A 27,912-nucleotide genomic window follows, 5' to 3' on the forward strand; every position below is an offset into this window, starting at 1 on the left:
CGATTAAAATGCTGTGATGGGACCTCAACAGAGGTGGGCATAAAGAAATACCCCCGAATCTCGATGAAACTGAAGCAATGTTGTAAAGGAGGGTGAGCTAAAATTCCTCCACAATGATGTGAGACACTGATAAAAGTTAAACAGAAAATGATTACCGTATTTTTTGGACTATAAGACACACCGGAGTATAAGACGCACCAAGATTTTAAAGAGGAAAACAATAAAAAAAAATTTGCCCTCCCAAGCCCCGAGGAGCACTCTGCAAACCTCCCAAACCCTCTGCACCTCCTTTTGCAAAAAAACAGGCCCTGGGGACTGGGGAGGGCAAAAACATGATGCATGGGGGTTTGGGGAGGCCAAAAATGGGCCTGTTTTTCGTGAAAACCGGGCACGCAGGTTTGGGAAGCCTGGAAAGTGCTCCTGGGGGCTGGGGAGGGCAAAAACCAGATGCGTGAGGGGGGCGGTTGGAGGCCAAAAACGAGGGCGTTTTTGCCCTCCCCAGCCCCTGCAGGCCTCCCAAACCCTCTGCACGCCCAATTTTTGTGAAAAACTGGACTGTTTTTGGTGAAAACAGGACACGCAGGGCAGGGTTTCGGGAGGCCAAAAATGGCTGTATTCGGTGTATAAGACGCACATTTCCACCCTCCTTTTTTGGGGGGGGGGGGAGAGGAAAGTGTGTCTTATACTCTGAAAAGTACGGTACTTAAAAGTTATTACTTCTAAAAGTAATTCTGCAAGCTATTAAATCATAAAGTGTACTTTAGTTTTTCATACATGGTTTTTCCATTTTGGCTTTCTTTTTGTAAAATAAATGATGACATGGTGTGATATGTCATATGTTGTTGTCCATCTGAAGTTGTACTTACCTACTTTTAAGAACCAAATGATTTTTACTATGTCCTGATAACCTAAAACCATAGAACTCAAAGAGGAAGTGTTTTCTTTTTCACATGAATGTTAAATTCACATTGCAATAAAAGAAGCAGCTGTCAGAAGATCACAATCTCTACTTCCAATAAGGAAATAGCGCAAAAGAACCAATCATAGGAAGAATTCATCCAGGCTCTTCATGACTAGATCAGCTGTGTACACTGTGTAGATCTTGATTCTCCTGCTCATGTGCAGAGTAAAAATGAATAAAACAGACTTGGGTCAACCAACAAACTTAAAAGCTGCTGCTGGAATTCAGGGTTACAGACAGAATTCCCTTCGCCCCAAACCTGGTCCAACTTTGCTGTAATTTAGGAGGGCATTATTTATTTTGTCTTTTACCTTTTATTTATTTTGCTGATACAACTCTAGGCAGCTGAGAGTAATAAGGAAATTAAACGTAAACATAAACAAATATTAAACATGTTTATTCTTTTAGTGAAAAGCTACTGAAGTCATTATTAAAAGTCATCATCCTCATTTGCTAAGGGAATAAATCGAATCCGTCATTTTCACAAAGAACTGTTCAAAAGCAGAAGGGGGGGGGATTATCTCAGGAGTCAGCTGAACTTTGCAAAGGATTCCCAAATTCCAGGAGAACAACCCAAAAACTTCCTATCCTTAGAAGACTTACTTAGAAGAAAAAGGATTTGTGGAAAGATGACATTCCTAGAGAAAATTGGCGCTAAGGCCAGCCATTTTGTCATTTAAATATTATAAAGAATGAGAAACTGGTAACCGCTGAGGTGGGCTCTTGTAAGAGACGTAATTCCGGTAATCAAAAAACTCCATTTTATTATCAACTGCAATTTCTAAAATTATTGAGAGCTGATCTACCTAATCTATATAGTATTCTGGAAGTAATTTTTCTTGATCACACAAACACCTGTGCTGTTCTACTTATCCCATGCCTCCTTTTGGCGTGCACTGCGCGCGCATGTGTGCACACACACACCTCGCATTTGATGCGTGGTGCACACTGCATGCATTCCCACAGTGCACATTTGGCGCGCAGCCAGAATCGGTAGTAAACCGGTTCAAATTTCACCACTGCGTTTTACTCTTTTGAGTGACTCATTGCTAGACAGTCTTCAGGTTTCCCCCCTGGAAGCTGAGATTTCAGTGTCCATGACTGGGATGATGGCATCAAAGCCTTGTTCTGAGGGCCAGAGAAAAGGTTAACAGTAACAGAGCTGGAAGGTACCTTGGAGGTCATCTACTCCAACCCCCTGCTCAGGCAGGATACCTGCACTAGGGATTCGAACTGCCACATTATCTTTGACCGAATCAAAGATAAAACACTACATTAGAATGTTTTTTCTGGTTTTTAATTGAAGTTAATCCTTCATACATAATTATACTTCAATAAAAATATATTTGGGATATCACCCCAATGACACTTGAATTCAGCCGCTCCTTTTCGACCAACACTGCAAAAGGGACACCGATATTACAGGAATCTTATTCCTGCTCCAAACTGAACTCCATCACATATTCTGGAAAAGCAAAGAAAAAAAAGGGGGTTAGGTGTGATATCCTCTTTTCCCCAATAAATTCAGAACACTTTGTTTCACACCTGTAATTTTAAACAAAACAAAATAACAATTAAAAAAAATACTGGAAGATAAAACCTTTTGTACTGAGCTAAGGGACAACCTCGTGAAACAAAATCCCTTCTAAATAAACATAACTCTTGTTGCAAACTTTCATCGGTAAGCTTGAGGGTTCAGACCAGGGATCACAAATCATACTGGCAACGCCAAGCACAATTTCTCATCTAATTCACACCAGCATTTTCAGCCTCTTATTTGGTTTGCTTGCACAAACACACACAATTTGGTTTGCTTGCACACAAAAAATAGAGCTGAAATGGTCTTCAGGTTGGATCAAGGTGGATCTAATTAGATCAGCATTTATAATTTCCAATAATTAAAAAAAATGTTTTTTTTCTAAGACAGCTCAAAACGCCAGGAAAAAAATAACAAAATTGTATTTGCTAAATAGCTTAATCTTGAAGTCAATTTTTAATACCATTGAGTGTATTAGAGTTATTCTGTGATTTAATGTCTATTTCCTAGGGCTATTTAATTTTCACCTTTCCAACATCTAGTACTAATAAAAATAAATGTTTTAAATCTAAAAATCTAAAGGCTGTGGATGCTTCCTATAGACAGAAGACAAATGTGTCTACAGCTACATTTTATCAATCTCTCTAATGTATCAAAGGAGTCCCTTTATTATTGTTTCATGAAGGCAACTTTGTGCCTGAAAATGGTTTGGAAGGTGCAAAACACATCAGGTGGTGATCCTGAATGGCTCATTCTTTTACTTTTAAGAATGACGGAATGCTCTTTATAATCACCGAAAAAGAACCAATTCGATATATACCGTATTTTTCAGAGTATAAGACTCTGAAATTTTTGGGGAGGAAAATAATAAAAAAGCTGATTGGCACGTGGATCTGCCTCCCGGAATACTCCCAATCAGCTGTTTCCAGAGGTGAATTTTAGCAACAGGTTCCTTGGTTGTGAGCTCTGTGCCTTGCTTTTTTTTCTGCCTCTGAAAGCCTCCGAAACAAAGCTTCAGGAAGAAAAAGGCTTTTTTTCTGAAGCTCTGTTTGAAGGGGTTTTTTTCTGAAGCTTCTTTCAGAGGCTTTTATTCTGTTCAATCTCCTTTCTTTGGTATTGGTATGTAGATTAACCTCTTCTGATCTGTTGGTTATTATGTCATTCTCCAGATTTCTTAACATAGTTTGGTTAGAACCTTTACTGATTCTTCTTTTGTTGCTTGCCATATTATTTTAGATAAAAGCCTTTCTGAGGCTTTTTTCTGAAGCTTCTTTCAGAGGCTTCTTTCAAATCTCCGTTTGCGAGCCTGGGCGGGGTTACATTCAGAGTATAAGATATACCCAGATTTTCTCCCTCTTTTTGGGTGGGAAAAGGTGTGTCTTACACTCTGAAAAATACGGTGCCTGCGGATTTAGTAATCTAAACAGATAATGATAATGATAGGATCAATGCTATACTTTCTGCAGGAAGTTAAGGAGCATTTCTCTCTGCTAGAGGATACTTTCTCCTCTCGAGGCCCAATTCTGATTTTAGGTCAAATGAAAAAGAACACCACCAAACAGAAATCTAATTCCTTTTAGCCCAGGGGTTGGGGTATGCAAAACATTTTGAATTAGAAACACGCTCTTTGAAGTTGTAAACAGATGTTTTGATCATTCCAAAAATGTTTGCACCCAGATATTTTTCCACTTGAAGGGGGATTATTGTCTTGAAGCATGAAAGGGCTTTGATTTGAGCTGTAGATACCAAAGGGCTTTGATCTGAGCTGTAGATACCAAACAAGCCAACGTACCTATCTCCACTTTGTACTCCCATTGGGACACAGTAGTTGAGTTCTAATCGTGCAATATTGCCAAGCCTCAGGACTATGCCAGCCCCATAAGACCACCGGATGCACTCGGCCAGTTTTTGAAGGTGAGCCTTTGGTCCTTCACCTGAGAAGTAAAAGGAAGGTGGGAAGACTAGCAGCAGACACTGACATAACCGATGCAGCTTGCAGAGCCTAAGTAAGCTCCATGCATTGCTGCATTTTGCACCACGGAAGCTTCTGAACATTCTTCAAGGCCAGCCCCAGGTACAGTGCATTGCAGTAGTCCAGCCCTTACCATAATTAAGGTTGCAGAGATTGCCAGCGTTGAGGAAAAAGTGCATCCGAAAGAGATCTCCAAAACCGCCTTGACCTGGCCGAAAAGGAAGAGGTGTGTAGAGATGCAACCCTCCGGCCCAATAAGCTTCTCCTCCAAGGTAATCACCTAAAAACCGCAGAACATATTTGCCAAATTACAAATCCAAGAGACATTTTTCAAAGCAAAGAGCGTTCTTCGTCTGAAAGAAAAATTCACATTTACTCTGAAGGTATTTGTCTCACAAGATATGCAGTGGTTTCAGGCAGTGTGATAAATCTTAGCAAACAGCAGCAACACAATTATAGCCAATGGAGAATATACTAAATTGCTAGATAGGAAACTGTTAAAAAAAAAAAAAACAGCAATAGAAGCTGTACTGAGTACTGTTTGTCAGCCAGTTACAAATCCTTCTGGTGGTGATGCTGTCTATCCCACATTTTTTAGCCTACCAAGAAGTAGGTTGTAGTCTACTTTGTCAAATGCCTTACTGAAATCTAAGTATACTATGTCCACAGCGTTTCGCTGGTCTGCTAATTTAATCACTTTGTCAAAGAATGAAATAAGACTGAATGTATTTAGATAGAAGTTAAATCTCCCATCTAAAACAAATTACAATGTTCTGATTTAGACATAACTAGAACACAAGTGACTTATGTTCAGTGCATTCCATTCCAAGTAATTTTGTAACTGACACGCAAACCAAAGTTGTGCAAAAGCCACTTTAGTCACAATGTTCATTTGCTCTGTAAGCAGAATTCAGGAGGAACCCCGATTGTGATCGTGCTTTTGGGAAGCACAAGTTTGTTCAAGGCCAAAGATGGCACTGTTCTGAAATTACTCAGCCTCTGAAAGAACAGCGGTTCCATCTTCTTTGAATTAGAACCTGTCTTTCTATACCCCTATCCTGGTGGACTCCAGAGAGTGGTTTCCATTCCTTCTGCCAACAAGCCAGGATGGAGGTTTATAGTTTATAAGTAAAACTGCTCAATTGTTAAGCAACCTTTCAGCAAGAATTGCTTGATCTCTAACACAACTGCAAAGTAACCGTTTAAAGAAAGGCATACCTTCGCTTTGAGGTCCAATACTGTACATACTGAATCCACGTACGCTTGTGGGTCCACCAAGATAAAATCTAAAGGAAAAGTGGAGGAAAAGATAAAAAATAAAGAAAGGGAAACATCTGCCTATATTACAAACTGCTAAGCGAATAATTGTAACGTGAACATTTTACAGTGTAATACTCTTTATGTATTCTTGGATACCCGTCTCAGTGATTCTGAATTTTTCCCCCCCACTGTATATTTGCAGTCTAGGTAGTGCAAAGTATTGCAATTACTTTGGACCCTACCTTAAAGAGAGGGAATCTTTCTGATTAACAACTGAAACTGAATTAGTATGTTAATACTACTACTGATAAGAATAGCAATAATGTCTACAAGCAACAGCATGACAAAGTAGCAACAGTAGTGCATTAGAAGATCTGCAAGGAATACCATTTGCCTGTCAGCAAGAACTGGTGGGACCATAGAAAATGAAAAAGTTCTCTGGGACTTTAGAATTCAAACAGACCGGCACTTGTCACATTACATCCCAGACAAAACAACTGTCAATAAGAAAGACAAAAGAAGTCTGGATAATGGATGTGGCAGTACCTGGAGACAGCAAAATACAAGAGAAAGAACTGGAGAAGGTAACAACCCACCCCCACAAACAGAAAGAGAACAACTATTCTGTTAAGTGTTGCAGGAATTGAGACCTTGACTTTTGCAAAAGCAAGCAAAGGTAGTACCAATAGTAATAGCGCCTTGGATGCAATCTCAAAACAACTGGAGCACCACTTGAATACTGCTGATATTGGCAAATCATAATCAGTCAACTGCAAGAGGCAGCTTTACTTAGAACAGCTTACATCTGCTTATCCCAGGTCCTTGGGAAGTACTCAATAGACAGACAAAAATGTCTGAACATCTGGCTAACTACGTGACTAACCATTATAATGCAATAATGCTATCAGTACTAAGAAAGATGGATCAACCAGTAACTAAATATAAAATTATCTAGGTCCTGCACAGGACATTATTCAAAATTTCACAGTTAATTCAGTGAAACATTCCTCTGTTAAAAGAAAGCAAATGTATTTCATATTTCTTACATCTCAGTATTATTTTATAAATGGCAACAAGTTTTATAATCCGATTATTTCTGATTAACTGGATTCCTGGAACTAGTCCATCTACTTATTTTATTAAGACAAACTGTTTTTAAACTGTTGACTGGCAAAAATGTAACAGAAAGTTCCTATTCTTTTGTACAGTAGAAAAAACTCCATTGAGACTACTAGTTATGATCCACTGCTAAACCATTATATGCTCATGATAAACTTCCATTATAAGTAGTTCTCAACATACAATCATAATGCAACCTGGAATTTCCATCATAAATCATGACAGTGGTAAGTGACTAGACCTGATTTTATGACTGGGCATCATCCATGGTTTCAGTCTCAGCAACTTCTGAATTGAATTCTGGGATGGGATTCAGCTGGTTCGGACATTAACTTTAATCTGGTTCACCAAACTGGTTGTCCCAAAGACTGGCTGACCCCGCCCATCCCTCCAAGGAGTCTCCACGCGGCCCCTTTTGGATGCTAAGTAAGTGCAGGACACGCACGGAGGCTCTGAGAGGGCAAAAAATGGACCTACCGGAAGCAACGGAAATGGGCCTGTTTCCGGATTCTGGAGGGCCTCTGGAGCCCAGGGGAGGCTGTTTTCACCCTCCTAGAGGCCTCCAAAGCCTGGGGAGGGCGAAAAACGGGCCTACCGGAAGTACTGGAAGTCCAGAAACAGGCTCATTTCTGGCCTCTAGAGGGCCTCCGGAGCCCGGTGGAGGCCGTTTTTGCCCTCCTGGAGGCTCCTGGAAAGCCTTCGGAGCCTGGGGAGAGCAAAAACGCCCCCCACTGCCGTGGTGCAGGAGGTCGAGTAGGCCACGCCACCATGGCCATGCCCACCCAGAAACCAGGTAGCAAACCAGTTGCTGCAATTTTTCAATCCCACCCCTGAGTTGAAGCCCACACATCTGAAATTTGCTGAGGCTGAAGAACACTGGTTTAGGTAACGCTGCCCAATGGCAAACTCCTATATTACATCAAATTGAGGAATAAGTTCTGTGGACCTCAACTAGAAGGGCGTATGAAATATGTCAAGGGAATTTTACAAAGTGTGCTGCCTGTAATGAAGGGAGAATAAATCCAATCCAAAGCATGCCAATCACAGCCTTACATACCTGTCTGCAATACTCGATGGTTTGTCTCCGATGGGAACCAACATTCCACCCCAAAGAGAAGCTGACAGAACCTTCAGAAAAACAGAAACATCTTAAATGGAAGCTGTTTATTGCAATTCAGAATGTGTAAAAAAAATAAAAAATTTGATCAAACGGACTTTTTTGCGTGCGCACACACACTTTTCTTAACGAATGTTTTCATTGCAAAGAAGCCTTTTCAGTGCATTCCAAAGAATGGGCTAAGATGAAACATCTGCACCTGTACTCTCCAAAACCCAGATCCTCCTAGAGAGATGGAGGCAGGATAAAAAGCTGGAGGTCCCTGAAGGCAACTTTCAAAAGTCAGGCAAAACAGAAGCATACATCATTTCCTTGACTATCCTGTACACAACCACTTTGGTTTCAAATAGTTTCTTAACCTCAAGAAAAAAACTAAGCTTTGACCTATAAGATCCCTCCCAACTCTGTTAATCTGTTAAACCATGCAAACATTTTACCGTATTTTTCGGCGTATAAGACGCACCAGAGTATAAGACGCACCTTAGTTTTTGGGGAGGAAAATGGGGGGGGGAATTCTGCCTACCAGGTATTCATCTGGCTAGCTTCCTTAGCCTGGTTATCTTCAGCACATTAGTTTGCTCGCTGGTTTTGAGGTTGGGGCTGGTTGGGGCTAAAAAAACAGCTTCTAAAGCACAGCTGATCGTCGGAGGGAGCAACAATTAGAAAAGCAGGCAAAGCACGGAAGATCGCTTCACTCGTGTTGGGGCTGAAAAACAGCTTCAAAACCACAGCTGATCGTTGGAGGGAGCTCCAGTGACTAAAGCAGGCGAAGCGCGGAAGGGGTAAGAGAAGGCAGCAGCTGTTCCGGGTAGCCATTTTGGGCACTGCGCGTTGCGTTTTCAGCCTCCAAACACATTGTGTTTTCATGCAGCGATCGGCAGCAATGTGCTTTGGCAATCCCCTCCTGCTCTCAAATAGAGCGTTTGGTGGCTGAAAAGGTGACGTGTGGAGCCCAAAAACACAAGCCATTGTTGGTGGCAATCTCTGCATCCAGAAAGAGGACGCGCAGAGACCGAAGGGTGGAGACCGGCGGGTGGGCGGGGTTACACTCAGAGTATAAGCCGCACCCAAATTTTCAGCCTCTTAGGAGGGAAAAAAGTGTGTCTTATACTCCAAAAAATATGGTAGTTATCTCGAAACTTCCACCACGATATTACCAAATATTTCTGAAACTGATTTAGGTTTCAGAAGAGTTTGTTCTGTGACCGGGAGCGGCTGCTGTCCAAGAACCTATGACTGAAATCTCTCCTACCTCACATTGACTCATGACTTCCCCAAAGTAATAACATCTCTACAGTTTTCCCCCTTTGAAAATGCTTGTCAGCATAAGCCTACGTCTTTTAACTTTAGCAGCTTTAAGATGAATGGACTTCAACTTCCAGAATCAGCTCACTTACTGGCTGGGGAATTTTGGGAATTGAAGTCCACCCGTCTTAAAGGTTGAGAAATGCTGGTGTAAGCAAGGAACTCATTTTACACTGACCTGTTCATTCAGTGCTTTACAATTCAATATTTTTTTAAAAATAAAACATTCTAAATATGCTGTGTTATGATTGTCAGTTGCCACCTCAATGCTTGCTTGTGCTTCCTTACTATTCAATGACAGACTAAGGTAAAGGTTCCCCTCGCACATATGTGCTAGTCATTCCTGACTCTAGGAGGTGGTGCTCATCTCTGTTTCAAAGCCAAAGAGCCAGCGCTGTCCGAAGACATCTCTGTGGTCATGTGGCCGGCATGACTCAACGCCAAAGGTGCACGGAATGCTGTTACCTTTCCACCAAAGGTGGTCCCTATTTTTCTACTTGCATTTGTTATGTGCTTTCAAACTGCTAGGTTGGCAGAAGCTGGGACAAGTAACAAGAGCTCACTCCATTACACGGCACTAGAGATTTGAACCACTGAACTGCCAACCTTTTGATCGACAAGTGGCTCAGGGACCAAGACAAGCGTCTTAGTCCCTGAGCCACAGCATCAGACTATTCCCTACTGTTCAGTGCCATAAACTAAAGGGAGTGGGAGAAAGTAAAGGGGGAAACGAAAGTAAGTGCTGTATTTCTTCAAGAAATACATACCAACTACATACCGGTATACCAATTATATACCATCCTGTGCTTGACCGTTACAAAAACATCCTACCTGAATCTGACAGGGAGCAGACAATGGAAGGTAACTAAAGGAGGAAAAGGTTTAAGGGATTTTGGCGAGTGATTCTCAGTTCTGGCTATATGCATTACTGTGATATAGTTGCCTTCTAATAAAAATATATTCCCAACAAATGGAGCCAAGGATCACTTCTATTTAGAGGTTTAAGTGGCAGCAGGTCTGACGATGACATTCCAAACGAATGATGAAGGAAAAGTCATTTCCTGCCAGGAACAATGTGTGAAAGGCCGAAACGGAGGACTTACCGAATCCCATAAGAGGCGTTTGTTTAACTGAAGTTCAAAATCCTCCTTCAGAAAGCTCACATCGCCACCAGTATATCCAGCAAGCTCCTTAAAAAAAAAAGGGGGGGGGATTTTTTGAGAAGGGGAAATTCAGAGGACATAAACTGGGTGCCTAATACTCTGATTGTAAATGAATAAATTTAGCGCTGCTATAAATGAAAAGGACGTTATTGCAAAAACTGCTCAACTGTGCACAGTGCCAAGCTACATGACTGATGTGGAGGGTGGAATTCATGCTGCATATCTTGCAGTGCAGAAAGTATGCAGAGTATGATAGAATCATAGAGCTGAAGGTACTCTAGAGGCCACGTAGTCTAAACCCCCTTCAGGGTAGCTGTTCTGATCTAGGCTTCCCAAGAACATGAAGCAGACTCTTTGTCCCAACACAAACCCTTTTTATTAAGTTAAGTTAAGTTAAGTTAAGTTAAGTTAAGTTAAGTTAAGTTAAGTTAAGTTAAGTTAAGTTAAGTTAAGTTAAGTTAAGTGCTGTCTCATGTTTAATTTGTGGTTGACGAGGATTCACCGTTCCCTTTTTGACAGACTACAGCCAGATCTGTGTAGTGGTAAAGCACCAGGCTAGAAACTGGGAGACCGTGAGTTCTAGTCCCACTTGAGGCACAACCCAATTTGGGTGACCTTGGGTCAATCACAATCAGCTCTAGGAAGAGGCAATGGCAAACTGCTTTTGAGGCCTTGCCAAGAATATTGCAGGGATGTATCCAGCAATTGCCCGGAATTAACACTGACTTGAAGGGACAAAAAAAACCAAAACACCTTATCAGATCTGATCTCTCCATTCGCTATTTGGATTTTCCACGTTTCTTATCCAAATGCATTGTTTTTCTCCATATTACAATGAAACTTAGTTAATGAGGTATGAATACCTGATTTATCTTCAGCAAAGCTCCCCGTTTAGGCAAGATGGAAGAGTTTCGAGAATCAATTACCATGGCATGCTGCAAACAAGGAACAAAATATGAAGCTTGATAAGACAGAATTAAATGCTAACGTTGTAGGCTGAGAAAACATCGCTTGGAATCTATTATTTTTTATTTCATTGTTAGAGAGCTTCAAAAGCAGGGGGAAAAGGGGGGATTCTCTGACAGTTTTAAATTAAATGTCTCCATAATTCTGCAGAACCAGTAGATTTGAATTCTTCTTATAACAAGAATGGGCAACATTCAACTTATTAACCTTTTTTGCAGCACTAAAAAGTTCATCTCATTTACCATACTAAACAGCCAGGGGTGGGCTGCTAGGAGAACATCTAGCTAAGATTCTGTGCCGTTCAGAGAACCCCCAAATCCCATTCCTGGCTGGCCCCACCCACCCCACCCTGCTCCTCCCACGTGGTCCATTTTGGATGCAGGTAAGTGCAGAGTGCGTGCGGAGGCTTGGGGAGGGCGAAAAATGGGCCTACCAGAAGTTCAGGAAGGCCAGAAACAGGCCCGTTTCCAGCCTCCAGAGGGCCTCTGGAGCTTGGGGAGGCTGTTTTCACCCTTCCGGAGGCTCGAGAAAAACCTCTGGAGCCCGGGGAGGGCAAAAAGCCCCCCTCCCCCACCGTGGTGCAGGAGGCCAACTAGGCCACACCCACCATGACCACGCCCACCCAACAACCGGGCAGAGAACCCCTTGCTAAAATTTTTGAAGCCCACCCCTGTAAACAGCCATCATTTGGCAAACTGTGTTACTTTAAAATTCGCGTTCAAATTTTTAAAAAAATCTTACAGATACGGAAGACTTGAGTGAGTGTCCACTTTCTTCTCGAACAGAAAATGAGGCCGTTCTTGAAAGGCAGCCCAGTTCTCTCCAGACGGTTTCCCATTTTAGTGTGTGGTTGGTCTTCCAGATAGGAAACTTTGAAAGAAAGAAAAAAAATTCAAACTTTGAATGAGGAAAAGTATTATATATTTTCTCCATCTTCCATTTATTTGCTTGTGGAGCTAATCTGAAGAAGATTGAATTCCTATAATAAAACCTGAATTCACATATAAAAAGTGGAATGTGTTATCAAAACCCAGCAAAAGTATAAAAAATTTATACAGCAGTAAAATAGAATAGAATAGAATTCTTTATTGGCCAAGTGTGATTGGACACACAAGGAATTTGTCTTTGGTGCATAAGCTCTCTTCAGTGTAAGGAGCTCTAGTGGCTCAGCAGACTAATTAACATCCACTTATATCAGCTGCCTGTAATTACTGTAAGTTCGAATCTCACCAGGCTCAAGGTTGACTCAGCCTTCCATCCTTTCTAAGGTAGGTAAAATGAGGACCCAGATTATGGGGGCAATAAAATGACTTTGTATAAATATACAAAAGTATGAAGGCTATTGCTTAACGCATTGTAAGCCGCCCTGAGTCTCTGGAGAAGGGCAGCATATAAATCAAATTAAAAAAAAAAAGGAGAATAAAATACATTCTTCAAGAATAAAAAGATACAACACTTAGTGATAGTCATAGAGAACAAATAAGCTATCAAATCATATTAGGAAACAGTCAATATATTTGCCGGTCATGTTTGCAAAACATTTGCCGGTCATGTTTGCATAATCTACAGCAGTGGTCCCCAACCTTTTTATCGCCGCGGCCCGCTGAGCGCGCGCAGGGGTGGGGGCACGGCCCAGGAGCTTTTGCGCACGGCCCATTGCGCACGGCCCAGGAGCTTTTGCGCACGGCCCAGGAGCCTTTGCGCTGCAGCGTTTATGTCCCCCGGCCGCTGTGCGGCCCGGTGCCAGGTACTCCACGGCCCGGCACCGGTCCGCGGACCGGGGGTTGGGGACCACTGATCTACAGTACAGGTAGTCCTCGACTTACAACACCCATTTAGTGACTGTTCAAAGTTACAACGGCACTGAAAAAAAGTGACATGACTATTTTTCACACTTACAACCTTTGCAGCATCCCCTGGGTCATGTGATCAAAATTTGGATGCTCAGCAACTGGCTCATATTTATGACAGTTGCAGTGTCCTGGGGTCATCTTTTGCCACCATTGAGCCCCATATTTTTGTTGCTAAGCAAGACATTTGTTTAGTGAGTTTTGATGACTTTTCTTGCCAAATGTGTTAAATGAATCATTGCTGTTATTAAGTGAGTAACACGGTTGTTAAGTGAATCTGACTCCCATTGACTTTGTTTGTCAGAAGATGGCAAAATATGAACACATGAGCTCGGGACACTGTAACCATCATGGCTCGGGCTGAGATGGACTACTAGATACTGTGAGATTCTCCTAGCCTCCTATTGCCAGGTTTGCCAACATAGCTGTTGTGACCCAACAGAGGAAGAGGACTCAGAAGGTGATGGGGAGGAACTGATAAGGCCTCCCTCTCTAGGACCCTCCTCTCTGGCAATGCCTCAGGTTCCATCTGAAGGCCAAGAGGAACAGCCTGGGATATGCCAGGAGGAAAGCATATCGGAACAACAACAGATAGGGAGCGAGGATGATGAATCCTAGCTTGATCCCAGGCAGCGTCGGAAGGAGAAGCGTGCGCAGCAACGAAAGAGGCGTGGGAAGGCCAGAGATTGAGCTGAGTCACTGAGCTACACCCCACAAGGAATAAAAGTGGGTGTGACTGCTCTTCAGGATTTGTGATGGTCAAAGTTAAAAACCTGAGAGTCACATCGCGTAACCTGAAATCTGGCTTGTGCATATTTGGATTGGACCTTGGCCAACTCTTGCTTCGTGGATTATTTTTTGCTACTGAATCGGACTGAGGAGAAACTCTCTCTTGCTGACTGTGAGTGAAAACTGACTTGGCAGGCATTTCGCAGTTTACTGCCAAAACTCTTATCTGCAAGGGTTTCTAGTCTGGTTGCTTAATAAAATCTTGGCAGGCGTGCCTGGTTGTGTGTTTGCCTGTGTGGGGAAGGGGGACAGAACAATAGTCATGGGATGACTTCGTTTGTGAAAAGCAGGTATCGGTCAAGCCCAGCAGCTCTGCCTGAAATGAGGGGTGAGATGTTGAGATACAAGCCCAGGGGTCAGCAATCCATGGCTCTGGAGCCGCATGTGGCTCTTTCATCCCTCTGCTCCGACTCCCTGTCGCCGGTCGGCTCCACAATTGATAGGGCTTTTGGTTAGGAGAAGTAGAGGAAAAAGGATGCTGCGCTAGGAGGAGACTCTATGGTGGGGGAACCAGACTTCTGGTTGGCTCCAGGATTGAACAGGGAGCTCCTGGTTAGGACCTTTGTGGCTCTTTGAGTATTTAAGGTTGCCTACCCTTGTACAAGCCATACCTTGCTAATTTCAAGAAGCTGTGCAGGTACAAAAAGTGATCAATGCCTAACCGCCATCCCGGTTTGTTGCCACACAGCAGCAAAAAAATGCAATGACGCAGGAACAGGAAATGTTGTCCGTCAGCTGTCTGCAAGATCCTTTGCAATCTGCTAAGAGCTCAATGGAAAGAGCTCAATGTGGGACATGCAGCAGGCAGGGCAGTCACCAGAGAAGCACTTAATGTTAGGGCTGTGCAGCACCAAATTGGTGCTTCAGAGCTCAAGGGAACACAAATATAGCATCTGCCCTCCACTCCTTAAAAAGGCTGCACCTTTTCCCAGGGTGAGAATCTCAGAAAAAAAGAAGTAGGTGCCTCAAACAGTTGCAGACAGGTGTTTATTTTGCTAACTCTAAACCACTTTTCTGAAATCCAGTCAAAAAATAGAATAGAGTAGAGTAGAGTAGAGTAGAGTAGAGTAGAGTAGAGTAGAGTAGAATAGAATAGAATAGAATAGAATAGAATAGAATAGAATAGAATAGAATAGAATAGAATAGAATGGAATAGAATGGAGTAGAGTAGAGTAGAGTAGAGTAGAGTAGAGTAGAGTAGAGTAGAGTAGAGTAGAGTAGAGTAGAGTAGGACAGGACAGGACAGGACAGGACAGGAACACAGAACAGAACAGAACAGAACAGAACAGGACTCTGGAAGGGACCTTGGAGGTCTTCTAGTCCAGGAGAACCTATACAATCTCAGACAAGTGACTGTCCAGACTCTTCTTAAAAACCTTCCCCACTGTGCCATCCCAGTTATTCACCATCCTTCGCTAACTACTGTGCTTCCCCGAAAATGAGCCCTCTCCAAAAAAATACCCCTCCCCCGAAAATAAGCCCTCCCCGAAAATATTTAAACGCATGCGCAGCTGGTCCCCGCCATTTTCTCTGGTTAGGGTTAGGGAGACAGAGCTAGAAATCAGGTAAGACGGCAAGGGGAGCCCCGTCTCGCTCCACGCGCCTCAAAATAATAAGACCTCCCCGAAAATAAGGCCAAGCGCTTATTTCAGGGTTCAAAAAAAAAAAAAATAGAAGACAGGGTCTTATTTTCGGGGAAACACGGTAGTAGACAATGTGGCTCCATTTTACCTACATTGACTTCGGTTGATATTCCTCTGTCAGTTTCACGCAGGGAACTCCAAGGAAATTGTCCAGTTACTTTGTAAACATTGAGAGAAATGCTGGAAACAAACAAGACACCCAAATTAAAAAAAAAAAAAACCCTGCAAGAAAATCCCAACATAGACTTGAGGAGGACAGAAGACTTTTACTCCATTTGTCTCTATGAAGGATTTGACCCTAAAGAACAAAATGTACCATTGCACTGAGAGTTGTATATATATGTACATATATTGGTACTTTTAAGGTTAGGGTTAAAAGAAAAAAAGCTTATAGATTAAAAACAGTAGCCAACTATTTAATGCTTAATAATCTTTGGCATCTCGTGAAGTATTAACAGCTCAGATATTTGTATTCATTTTTAGTTTGTGGCACAACTATTTGAAGACTGTGCCAGTGTAATAAAAACCAAGCTTGTATGAGCAAAAGAAATGTTTTTTCCATCATGGAAGAAACAGGAAGTTTATAAGACAGGATGTAAGTAACGGAACTTGTGGTAAGACTGTGAGAGAGGAAATCCGAAGTGTCTGGAAGGTACCAGGAATGGTATCCAGCAATATTACAGCCTTTACCCCCACAACAGATTCTTCCCTGTCTATAATCTGTTTATTGCTCAAATCTATGATAGTGATTAGATAGGATCCAGACTGCAAATAAAGAAAATAATAAACAGTTTTTTTCTCTCTAGCCATCAACTGGGACTCAGGAGGCAGCAATAGATTGGGGGTGGGGCCAAATAAAAGGTAAGAATAACACAGGGGCTGGGGGGACACGGGGGGTGGCGGGGTGGTGGGGTGGGGTGGGCAGAACCGGTTCGGTGACATCATATCGTCACCGCTACCGGCTCGGGAGAACCGGGCAGAACCCATCACTGAACTTAAGATATAGGAAATTAATCTCACAAGGCGGATGTGTAATTGTGGGAAGGAAAACTCCCTTTGACCAAAGCTGAATATTTAGGATAGAATTCTGAGCTTGACTTTCAGACAGACGGGCATGTATTCACGGGTTCTACAGTATAACTGGGCACCACCATCTTCTACCCCTGCCTATACTGGAGCATTAAGAGCAGTCAGATTGCTTTCTCAACATCTGGTGCCAATGTGCAAAGAAGCGAATAGTAAGGAAATGTGAGATGTCAAATATTAGAAATATTAGAGCCTTCCACTCCCTAATCCCTTGAGGCCTACAATTCTCTTCAAGAAAAGAATGGCAGCTAACAATTTTTATAAAGACGTCTAGTAGTTCAATTCTCGTCCATTATTTCCATGCCCTTCAAAACAAAAGCATAAAACAGATTTATTGGTTCAAAAACAGCATGATATTTTTTCCTAAGGTACCTTTTGGGTATAAAAAAAAGTTAAAATCTTGCTCAAGATTTCTGCTAAAATATTATCTCTGGTTTCTTCCTCTCCCAGCAGAGTGCTGCTTGTGCAATAGTTTAGCCCCGTGATGGCAAACCTTTGGCGGGCGTGCCAGTGGTGGCACGGAAAGAAGCTCTGTGGGCGCGTGTGCCATCGCCAGCTGCTCTTCTGGTTTCCAGCACACACATGTGCACTGGCCAGCTGGTCTTTACAGGCACCAGAGAGCCTGAAAATGGCCCAAAAAACAACCAAAAAATGGCTAAAAAACAGGCAGGTTTTGGGGTATTTTCAGGCAGTTTTTCAGGCAGTTTTCAGGCAGGTTTTGGGGCATTCAGCCCGAAAACCGGCCTGAAAACGGCCAGGTGGTCTTCGCAGGTGCCAGAGCATCGGAAAACTGCCTGAAAATGGTGCAAAAAACAGCTCAAAAAACAGCCAAAAAATGGCCAGGTGGTCTTCGCAGGTGCCGGAGCACCAGAAAACGGCCTAAAAATGGCCCCCCAAACAGCCAATAAACCGGCCTGAAAACAGCCAAAAAATAGGCATGCACATGTCATCCAGCTGGTCGTTGGGTTTCTGGTGCTCCGTGCACACGCACACATGCACACGCATGCATGCATGTTCCGGTTTGGGCACTCAGTGCCAAAAAGGTTCACCATCACTGGTTTAGCATCTTAAAAGGGCCACCTACATCCTTTTTTTCTTTCTTATAAATCAGGAGTCCCAAACCCCTGGGCCATAGAGTGGCATCAGTCTGTTGCCCACCAGGAACCAGGCTCCGCAAGTGAGCAAAGCCCCATCCGTGCATGTGCGGGATCCAGGCAGCGCACAAAACCAGCCCGCCCCCATTTGCAGAAAAACCGTTCTCCACGGAACCGGTCCCTGGCACCCAAAAGATTGGGGGGCCACTGTTATAAATAATGAAAATGCAAGGGATGATGTTGCAGCCTGGCCACTAAGCAAACTATCAGGAAAGCTGAAATCAACTGACTTTTTCATTACATGAAAGAAAAAAAAATAGGCTCGGAGTTGGTACAATCTGGGGAAAAAGTTATCAGTGATCATACAATATTTACGCTGAAGAAAAGTCTTTTGAACCTTACAAAAACTTAAAAGAGCAGCCCATTTATGTTTACTTGGAAATAAACCCTCTTGATTTAAGGGGGAACTTTAGAGACTCTAAAATATGATGCCCATAGCATTCACGTACTTTAAAAGTCTTACTTTCTTTCAAAGTGACCAGGCTGTGGTTTGAAGACGGAGAGACCGTATGACGTTTCCTTGGTGCCATAGGAGAACTGGAACGTCACTTTCTCAGCACGCCCCAAAATATTAGGCAGTTTGAGTCCAAGGACCTGTAAAACGCGATAAGATGATAAGCGAGTCTGTGGCTCTCTACCATTAGCTTCTCTATCAGCTTTTTAAAACTTTCATTCTCCTTGCAATCGTGAAAAGCCAACTCGTCAGTTCTTAACGTTAATCGTTCCGTATTTTGTTGTTATCAACAAGAAAAGTAACTATCTTCCTTCCAGACAACAAAGAGACCACTTCTTGTTCTCTTAATCTAAAGTAAAGATGAAGGTTTCCCCTGCTCAGGCATCTTCTACTCTAGAGAGTGGTGCTCATTTGTTTCTTAAGTTAGTCTAAGGTGGACTAATCTAAAAGCATAGAACTCGGGATTTCTAAGCAATCACAGAATAAGCAGGGAAAATGGACCGTGTACAATTGGAAGACTGTTTTCTCAAAATGAAGCCAAATCGTGTTTCTATTTAAATGCCCTAGCTCTCATGTTTCAGAGCTGACGCCCGGCAGCAACCAATGATGCAAGACCTACCATGCTTCCTTCGTTGTTGCCAACCATGGTGTTGTAACTTCCAGTTAATCTTCTCAGTTCTGTTACATCAAAGGTGACGTCTAACCCATTTGGAAGAGCATTGTCACCTAAACACACAAACACACACGTGCATTTATTAGTCAAGCCAACAGTTCTGACCCTCTGGCCAAAAAGATATGCACACTTTGAACAGTGAGATAAGATTCAGATTGAGTTACACAACTGGGCAAACTAAGTGTGATTTACTTCGGTGATATCACAGGTTTGGTGCGCGTGCTGGGGTAGTGGTTACAGGGCCAGAATTGCACCAAAGAGACCCGGGCTGAAGTTACCCCCATTCTCTTTTAGGTTTCAATTGGGAAAGCGAAGAACTTCCAGGCGCCTGACACTCTGCATCCCCAACTCTAGTCCTGTACTAGCTGGGAGTGAGGGCAGAAAGCTCCAGGGACCACACCAGTAGTGGGTTTCACTTACCTTCGCTACCAGTTCGGAAGAGCATCTGTGATGACGTCTGGGTGGGTGGGCGGAGCTTCCCACTGCCGCCGCTACCAGTTCCCCCGAACCGGGGCGAACCGGTAGAAACCCACCACTGGGCCACACCCAATTTCCCACTCTAATTTAGGAAGTCTGATTCCAAGTACGATATCCACCAGGCTCAAACTCTGACATAGTTAATTAAAATACTGGTCTCTACTTAAAGGTCTCCATCTGTTATCGGGTTTTGCTTCCTTAAGAAATACAGGTAGTCCTCGACTGACGACCACAATTGAGTCCAACATTTCTGTTGGTAAGTGAGAAATTTGTTAAGCGAGTTCTGCCCTATTTTACGACTTTTCTTGTCGTATTTGTTAAGAGAATCTGGCTTCCTCACTGACTTTGGTTGCCAGAAGGTCACAAAAGGGAATCGGTTTTCCCAGTTGCGATGGATGGCTGTATAAGTTGGACCATAAGGAAGGCTGAGTGCCAAAGAATGGAGGCCTTTGAACGATGGTGCTGGAGAAGACTCCTGCGAGTCCCTTGGACTGCAAGGCGATCCAACCGGTCAGTCCTAGAGGAGATCAACCCTGACTGCTCTTTAGAAGGCCAGATCCTGAAGATGAAACTCAAATACTTTGGCCACTGAATGAGAAGGAAGGACTCACTGGAGAAGAGCCTAATGGTGGGAAAGATTGAGGGCAAAAGAAGAAGGGGACGACAGAGAACGAGGTGGCTGGATGGAGTCACTGAAGCAGTCGGCATGAGCTTAAATAGACTCCAGAGGATGGTAGAGGACAGGAAGGCTTGGAGGAACGTTGTCCATGGGATCGTGATGGGTCGGACACAACTTCGCAACTAACAGCAAAAATGACCCCGGGACACTACAATATTGTAAAGATGAACCAGTTGTCAAGTGTCCAAATGTAAATCACATGACCATGGGGATGCTGCAATTGCCGTTAAGTGTGAAAAATGGCCATAGGTCACTTTTTTTCAGTGCCGTTGTAACTGGTCACTAAACGGTTGTAAGTCTGTCAGTAAACTCCTGTTTGCTGTTTTGAAATTTCAAAAAAACATTTTTTAATATAACAATTTTTTAATATAACAATTTAAAACTAATTTGGACAAACCAGATTTCAAAACGAGTAAGAAACACCTAAAATACACAATGGCAATGAGAAAGATTATTGGACTTGATAAAACAGACCCGCAAGCAATAACCAAATACCAGCTAAGCCAGGGATGACATGCTACCAGTTCGCTCCAGTCCGGGAGAACCGATAGTGATAAAAACTACCGGTTCGATCGAACCGGTAGTTTAAAAAAGCTTTCGGTTCCTCCAAACTGGTATTTCCAACAATCAGCTGTGCTGGGCGGTTTAGCTTTGCTAGAAAGCAGGAAATCCTGCTTTCTAGTGAAGCTAAATCGCGCTGCACAGCTGATCCCCCCCTTGCTGTTCTACTTACCCAAGCCTCCTTTCGGTGCGCAGCACGCATCCATGCACATGCAGCACACGTTTCACACACACTGAGCATGCATGCACTTGGCGCACAGCACACATGCGTGGCCAGCGAACCGACAGCAAACCGGTTCAGAATTCACCACTGAGCTAAGCCATGAGACTGGTACTTCCATGCTTCCCTACCACTCTCCTTCTGCATGCTCACTCCTGCAAATGCAGGCTGAAGTCTGCCATTGTTTCGATCCTCAGCAGAGGGATGTGCCAATATCCCCAAGCCTCCATCTCCACAAAGGGAAGAAAAGCTGGGGGAAGGGCAGGCTCATCCCTTGATCTGGGTTTAGCTGGGATTAGTGGAATTAGCTGGGCCTTGCTACTGTGTATAAACTGCACTCTTCCTTTTTATGTCACTTGACTTTTGTTTATAAATTTGGTCGAAGATTGGCAATTTAAAACATTTAGCTATAAACAGATAAAAGGGGGAAAAACAGCACTATAATCAGGATAGAACTATCATTATTGTAGGGAAACACAATTATTTTTTTGGCAATTTAAGTGTATGTTGAAAAAACAAATAATCTGATGTCTTCTGTAAAAAAAAACTGACCACAATCCCAAGACCAAAAATATTGGACGTGCTACTGATCCACATCTTATAACTGTTTTGTCTTCGATCAGTGTTACGAGAACCTTTCAAATCCCTCCATGCAGGGAGCAATGCAACAGCCCATAGCTTCAAATGATTTGAATTTGATTTGATTTCAACTGATGAGAAGGGAGCCAAAGGTACTTTTCTTTCAAGAGACAACTGGATTTTCTGGTTTTTTCTTTGAAGACATTTTGCCTCTCATCCAAGAAGGTTCTTCAGCTAATCAAGGAGAGAAGCAGCCTGGAGAAATTTCCTAACAGTGAGAACAATTAATCAGTGGAAAGGCTTGCCTTCAGAAATTGTGGGTGCTCCATCAATGGAGGTTTTTAAGAAAAGTCTAGACAGCTATAGGGCCATGATGGCGAACCTGTGGCACACGTGCCACAGGTGACACGCAGAGCCACATCTGTGGGCATGTGAGCATTGCCCTACCTCAGCTCCAGCACACACGTGTGTGCCGGCCAGCTGATTTTCGGGCCTTCTGGGCCCACTGGAAGTTGGGAAACGGGCCGTTTCCAGCCTCCAGAGGGCCTCCGGGGAGACGGGGAAGGCTGTTTTCACCCTCCCCAGGCTCCAAGAAAGCCTCTGGAGCCTGAGGAAGGTGAAAAATGGGCCTTCCGGGCCCACCGGTAACCTTTTTGCCGTCACGTGCCAAAAGCAGGGGAGCGCAGTCAGGTCACGCGCGTATGCGAGGGGGGCCACACATGCATACACGGGGGGCACTGGGAGGGCATTGAATTATGGGTGTGGGCACAAGAGTGTGCAACACCCCCCCCCCCGCGCTCCACCCATTTTTGGCACGCGATGACAAAAAGGTTAGCCATCACTGCTATAGGGCCATGATGGCGAACCTATGGCATGCATGCCAGAGGTGGCATGCAGCACCCTCTCTGTGGGCATGCGAGCCATCGCCCCAGTTCAGGTTTGCCGCGCATGCGTGGGAGGTGGGGCGCATGCATGGGTGCCGTGCGCGCATTGCATTTTGGGGGTTCACGTGTGCGCTTTGGGCACTCGGTCCGGAAAAGGTTAGCCATCACTGCTATAGGGTTTCCTGCCTGAGCAGGGGATTGGACTAGAAGACCTCTAAGGTCCCTTCCAACTCTTGTTATTCTGTTATTATTACCTTGACATGTATCGATCAGTACATCGACTTGTCTGAATATTCCTAGGCGGAGGAGCTTTTCACGAGCTTCATGTGATTTCCTCATCACCTTCGAAATATTAAAGTCGTGTCAAAACATAACCAAATGATTGCAAACATTTCCAATACCAATGTGTTAAATCAACACCCATTCATTTGTTGCCAGTTAATACAACTAATTCAATGAGCTCTGCATTTTCATTAAAGAAATTGGATTTTCTAAGTACTGTACTTGAACTTTTACAAAATTCATTTTAATTTCTTTGGATTACATATTATGTACTTTTCCTTCCATTAAAAAAAATTAACCAACTCCCCAGAGATACTTTACTGTCTTGAAAATCAATTCCTTTTCTCAGATATGTGCACAGGTACATATTTGAGTAATTTACTGATCCGGATTTCAAGATCAAATGTAGAATTTCTACTTCCTTTGGAGGAGTACAAAAAGATCACGGCAACATGGAAAAGCTACACAAAGAAACTGCCATTAACTATGGAATGTTTCATATAATTTAATGAAAATATGCAACATTGAAGCTTAAAATGCCCATGGCAGCTCATTTCATACTCAAATCAGAGGGCTGAGTTTGAGATAATTCATACTGAAACGCCCTGCATACTGCTATGTCACAAGTAACCCCTCAAATTCGTAAATTTGTGTCCATCAGAAAAAAAAAATCAGTATCTTTCCACAATCCCAAATTGATATAGCTCAAAACCTGTTTCCAAAATAATAAAAAACTTTTTAGTAAAGTTTTGCAAGATTATTTGGGCACACAAGTTGAGCAATCATATTTCTAAATTTCTATGGAATTAAATAAAGATGCTAATATAATGTAGTTGTTGAGATGTTTGGATAGCGTGTTAAGGAATTTTAGTACTCACATCAATCAGATTTTTAGCTTTGAAAACTTCACCAATTTCATACATGATAATATCATCTTTAGTTCTTCCAAGTCCCTCAAAGTGTATATGTTGAACAACAACCTAAAAAGCAAAGTAACAAGTATTAAATAATGGGCAGATATTAGAAATTATTGCATTAGTAGATATAATGATTCTGTAAGCATGAAGATTTTGTCACAGATTTTGTGAAGAGATATGTTCAATATTAAGCAGATTCTCTACCATTTAAATGTTGGGAATATCTAAACTAAGCAATTTTGGCAAGAAGACCAATATTTTTAATTGCTCCAAGTTCTTCAAAACTGAAGCCCAGGATTTTATTTTGATTAAGTTAGTTCGAACCAAATGCCTTATAAGGTAAAGGTTCCCCTTGCACATATGTGCTAGTCGTTCCTGATTCTAGGGAGTGGTGCTCATCTCCGTTTCAAAGCCGAAGAGCCAGCGCTGTCCGAAGACGTCTCCGTGGTTATGTGGCTGGCATGACTAAACGCCAAAGGCGCACGGAACACTGTTACCTTCCCACCAAAGGTGGTCCCTATTTTTCTACTTGCATTTCTTATGTGCTTTCGAACTGCTAGGTTGGCAGAAGCTGGAACAAGTAATGGGAGCTCACCCTGTTACGCAGCACTAGGGATTCGAACTGCTAAACTGCCGACCTTTCGATCGACAAGCTCAGCATCTTAGCTTAGTTTTTCTTGTATGTTTCCCAAAGGAGGTAATTATATCCTTCTAAGATTTTTTTTAAATTACTTAACTACATTAGCCCACCTGAATTTATGCAAGATGTCACCTAAAAAGGCAAGTTTATTTCTAAACGTACCAGGCAGTCGTTTTAAAGATGTATCATCTGTAACAGTAATCATTTTTATTACATACAGTACAGTACTCTATATCAGTGGTATCCCTAATTTTATGCTACCAGGGACCAATTTAATGGAAGACCATTTTTCCACAAACTGGATAAAGGGAAGGAGGGTTCACAACCTAGATCCCTCCCATGCGCTGTTTACAGTAGGGTTCACACTCTTTGGAGAATCTATGCCTGATGATCTCAGGTGGAGCTGAGGAAGTGATGATAACGCTGGGGAGCGGCTGCAAATACAGATGAAGCTTCATTCGCTTACTCTCGCTGCTCACCTCCAGCTATGCGGCCCAGTTTCTAACAGGACATGGACCGGTCTGTGGGCCTGGTGTTGGGGACCCCTGCTCTACGTAATTAAGGGGAAGGCAGGAAATCCTTATACTTACATCTTTATTTTCAAGAATTTCTTGTTTAGTTTCTGGTTCAACTTCCACAAGCTCTGCTTCTTCACCTAGGCCACCAAAATCAGGACCACTCGTGGGGAGAGGCTCCAAACTCTGAAATCGCAGATTCAGTCGTTTATAATCAATCAAATGAACTACTAGATTACTGATCTGTTTCTTTTTCCCAAAAACAAGTGTATGTATTAACTAGGTACCATCACCATCCCTTTTATACTGGAAACACAAGAACATGGAATAATGTTGTATTCATGCAATACAAGTGTGCATCACTATTTTACTACAAGTATTAACAGTTGGGGTATCTACAAACGAGCCCTGAGTTACACCATGAAGGACAATAAGTCAGCACTTGGGGCACCAGTTTCTTCCCCTAGCTGTAATCTCCTTAATTCTTTCACTGCCACACTCAAATTTAATGTTCAGCATATATTGAGTCTTAATGTCTTGGCATTAAAGTTGGACCATAAGAAAGGCTGAGCGCCAAAAAATTGAGGCCTTTTGAACTATGGTGCTGGAGAAGACTCCTGCGAGTCCCTTGGACTGCAAGGCGATCAAACAGTCCTAGAGGAGATCAACCCTGACTGCTCTTTAGAAGGCCAGATCCTGAAGATGAAACTCAAATACTTTGGCCACCTAATGAGAAGGAAGGAGCTGTTCCTACTGGGTATCCTACCTGAAAAAATTAGCAAGGAAAAAGTTTATCTGATAATACATGTAATAACAGCTGCAAGGATTGTCTATGCACAAAATTGGAAAGCGGAGAAAATATCTTTGGAAGAAGTAATTTAAAAAAATCTTAGATTGTGCAGAAATGAATAGATTAACTCTGATGATTAAAGATAGAGAAGACTCAGAATATTTTAAAATATGGAATGATTTTTATTATTGGTTGGAGAAGAGATATAAATGATTAATTATATAAGTATGTAAAAATATGTGATGAGTTGAATATTATGTTAGTGATGAATTGATATTGTGGACTGGATAAGGATCAAGATAGAAGTAATGACAACTATACAGAAAAAGAAAGAACTTTGGAAGATAACACTGAGATGTCACAGGGAAGAAAAAACTGATGTATTAAATATTTGTTTGTCTAAAACATAAAAAAAAAAAAAGAGAGAGAAGGAAGGACTCACTGGAGAAGAGCCTAATACTGGGAACGACTGAGGGCAAAAGAAGAAGGGGACAGCAGAGAACGAGGTGGCTGGATGGAGTCACTGAAGCAGTCAGCGTGAGCTTAAATGGACTTCGGGGATGGTAGAGGAAAGGAAGGCCTGGAGAAACATTGTCCATAGGGTTGCGATGGGCTGGACACGACTTCACAACTAACAACAACATCTTGGCAGTTAAGCCAGTGTTTTCATTTGAGACAATTTTAAGTTGTATGGACTTAAACTTCCAGCATACGTTAAGCAGCATGCAGGGGGAATATTTGCCTATCAGGTCAGGATAAACTGAATGACCTGAATCCACAGCGAGTAACCCATGAACTGTCTGATACAGATAGTCCCCGACCTACGACCACACTTGAACCCAAACTTTCTGTGGCTAAGTGAACCCAAACTTTCTGTGGCTAATTTGTTAAGTGAATTTTGCCCCATTTTACGACCTTCCTTGCCACAGTTGTTAATCCAGCTTCTTCCCCACTGACTTTCCTTGTCAGGTCGCAAAAGGTGATCACGTGACCTTTGGACACAGCACCGGTCATAAGTGCGAACCAGTTGCCAAGCCTCTGAATTTTGATCCCATGAACATGGGGATGCTTCAAAGGTCGTAACGAGGAAAAAAGGCCATAAGTCACTTTTTTCAGTGCCATTGTAACTTTGAACAGTCACTAAATGAACTGTCGAAAGTCAAGGACTACCTGTATTGGGCCCACCAAAATCCACAGGGAATAACCCACAAACTGTCTGATATTGGGTGCCAATCCCTTTAAAGCTCCTCTTACTGGGAGCAGCCAAGAATAAAACCTTTTACTGAAGGCAGATGGGTTAGAAGCCAGGCAACTCTGAGATCTGGGGCCGGTCCTGCCTCCCAGTCCAGCCCACCACGCAGGGTCGTTGTTGCAGGAGAAACGAGGCCAGGGAGGACGAGGCCGCTCTGCTTAGGTTGCCCAAAATACAGGTGGTCCTCCACTTAACGACCACACTCGAGCCCATCATTTCTATTGTTCAGCGAGAAATTTGTTAGGTGAGCTTTGCCCCGTTTTACGACCTTCCTTGCCGCAGCTGTTAAGTGAATAAAATTAAGTTGATTTAATTAGTAACCCAGTTAAGTTGATAAAATGAATAATCATGTTGCTCCATGAATCTGGCATCCCCTCCCCCCACCCCCGCCTTTGCTTGTCAGAAGGTCGCAAAAGGGGACCGTGGGACACTGCCACGGTCGTAAGTCTGAGTCCGTTGCCCAAGCCTCTGAATTTTGATCACCCGACCTGTGACGGATTAAAAAAAAAAAGGTCCTAAATCCACATTTTTTTCCCAGTGGACGGTCACTAAACGAACCGCCGTAAGTCGAGGACTGCCTGCAAAGACGCGGTGGGGATCCAATGATGAATGGTATCAATGGACCCAAATGCCACATTGGGTGTTGGGAGGAGGGGAGGGGGTGTCTTTTCCCACTTTATTTAAAACAAGAAAGGACTTGTTTTCTCTCCCACTAACACGAGTGGGGGGGGGCTTTTCCACGCAACCGCCCCCCCCACTTCTTCTGCTGGGACCCCCAAGGTCAGTCCGCTCGGGGGAGGCGCCAAGGTGGTTTAGAAGGGCACTCTACACATGCCCAGAGGACCCCCGTCGGCCCGCACCACCCCCCCCATTTAACGCCGCCCCCCCACTTCGCCAAGGTCAGCCGGGCGAACTCCTACCCGTGCATGAACCGTCCCCATGGCCTCTGCCTCCAAAGCGCGCCGCTCCGCCTCCTCCCGCGCATGCGCAGCGACCGCCCCCTTCTGTCTCTTTTCAAGACCGCCTCTTTCTTCTCCTCCTCCTCCTCCGGAAGCTCCGAAGCGACG

The 27,912-nt window shown here is 43.2% G+C and overlaps 1 protein-coding gene across 1 annotated transcript; it reads right to left on the bottom strand.

Annotated features, from left to right (window-relative positions):
• Positions 1-2,242: 2,242 nt before the first annotated feature.
• On the bottom strand, positions 2,243-27,838 carry SAMM50 (SAMM50 sorting and assembly machinery component). Its single transcript, XM_070946605.1, has 15 exons — positions 27,766-27,838; positions 24,879-24,989; positions 23,610-23,711; positions 22,704-22,791; positions 18,996-19,102; positions 18,386-18,516; positions 15,775-15,862; positions 12,142-12,270; positions 11,298-11,369; positions 10,375-10,461; positions 7,907-7,977; positions 5,689-5,756; positions 4,604-4,750; positions 4,291-4,432; positions 2,243-2,426 (listed from the first exon to the last, which is right to left on the bottom strand). Exons 1-15 carry the CDS (start codon positions 27,784-27,786, stop codon positions 2,381-2,383), a joined length of 1,410 nt encoding a protein of 469 aa, XP_070802706.1. The 5' UTR covers positions 27,787-27,838; the 3' UTR covers positions 2,243-2,380.
• Between the last annotated feature and the right edge of the window lie 74 nt (positions 27,839-27,912).

The sequence above is a fragment of the Pituophis catenifer genome, unplaced genomic scaffold, assembly GCF_029215685.1.
Source record: "Pituophis catenifer annectens isolate HBS135680 unplaced genomic scaffold, rPitCat1.0.hap2 SCAF_7, whole genome shotgun sequence".
NCBI classification, from domain to species: Eukaryota; Metazoa; Chordata; class Lepidosauria; order Squamata; family Colubridae; genus Pituophis; species Pituophis catenifer.

Excerpts from the sequence above, each read along its gene's own strand:
- SAMM50 (XM_070946605.1), bottom strand. The coding sequence starts at position 27,786 with ATGGGGACGGTTCATGCACGG. Across the intron at positions 22,792-23,609 it reads AAGCTAAAAATCTGATTGAT|GTGATGAGGAAATCACATGA; the intron begins GTGAGTACTAAA and ends AATATTTCGAAG. Across the intron at positions 19,103-22,703 it reads ACTGATCGATACATGTCAAG|GTGACAATGCTCTTCCAAAT; the intron begins GTAATAATAACA and ends TTGTGTGTTTAG.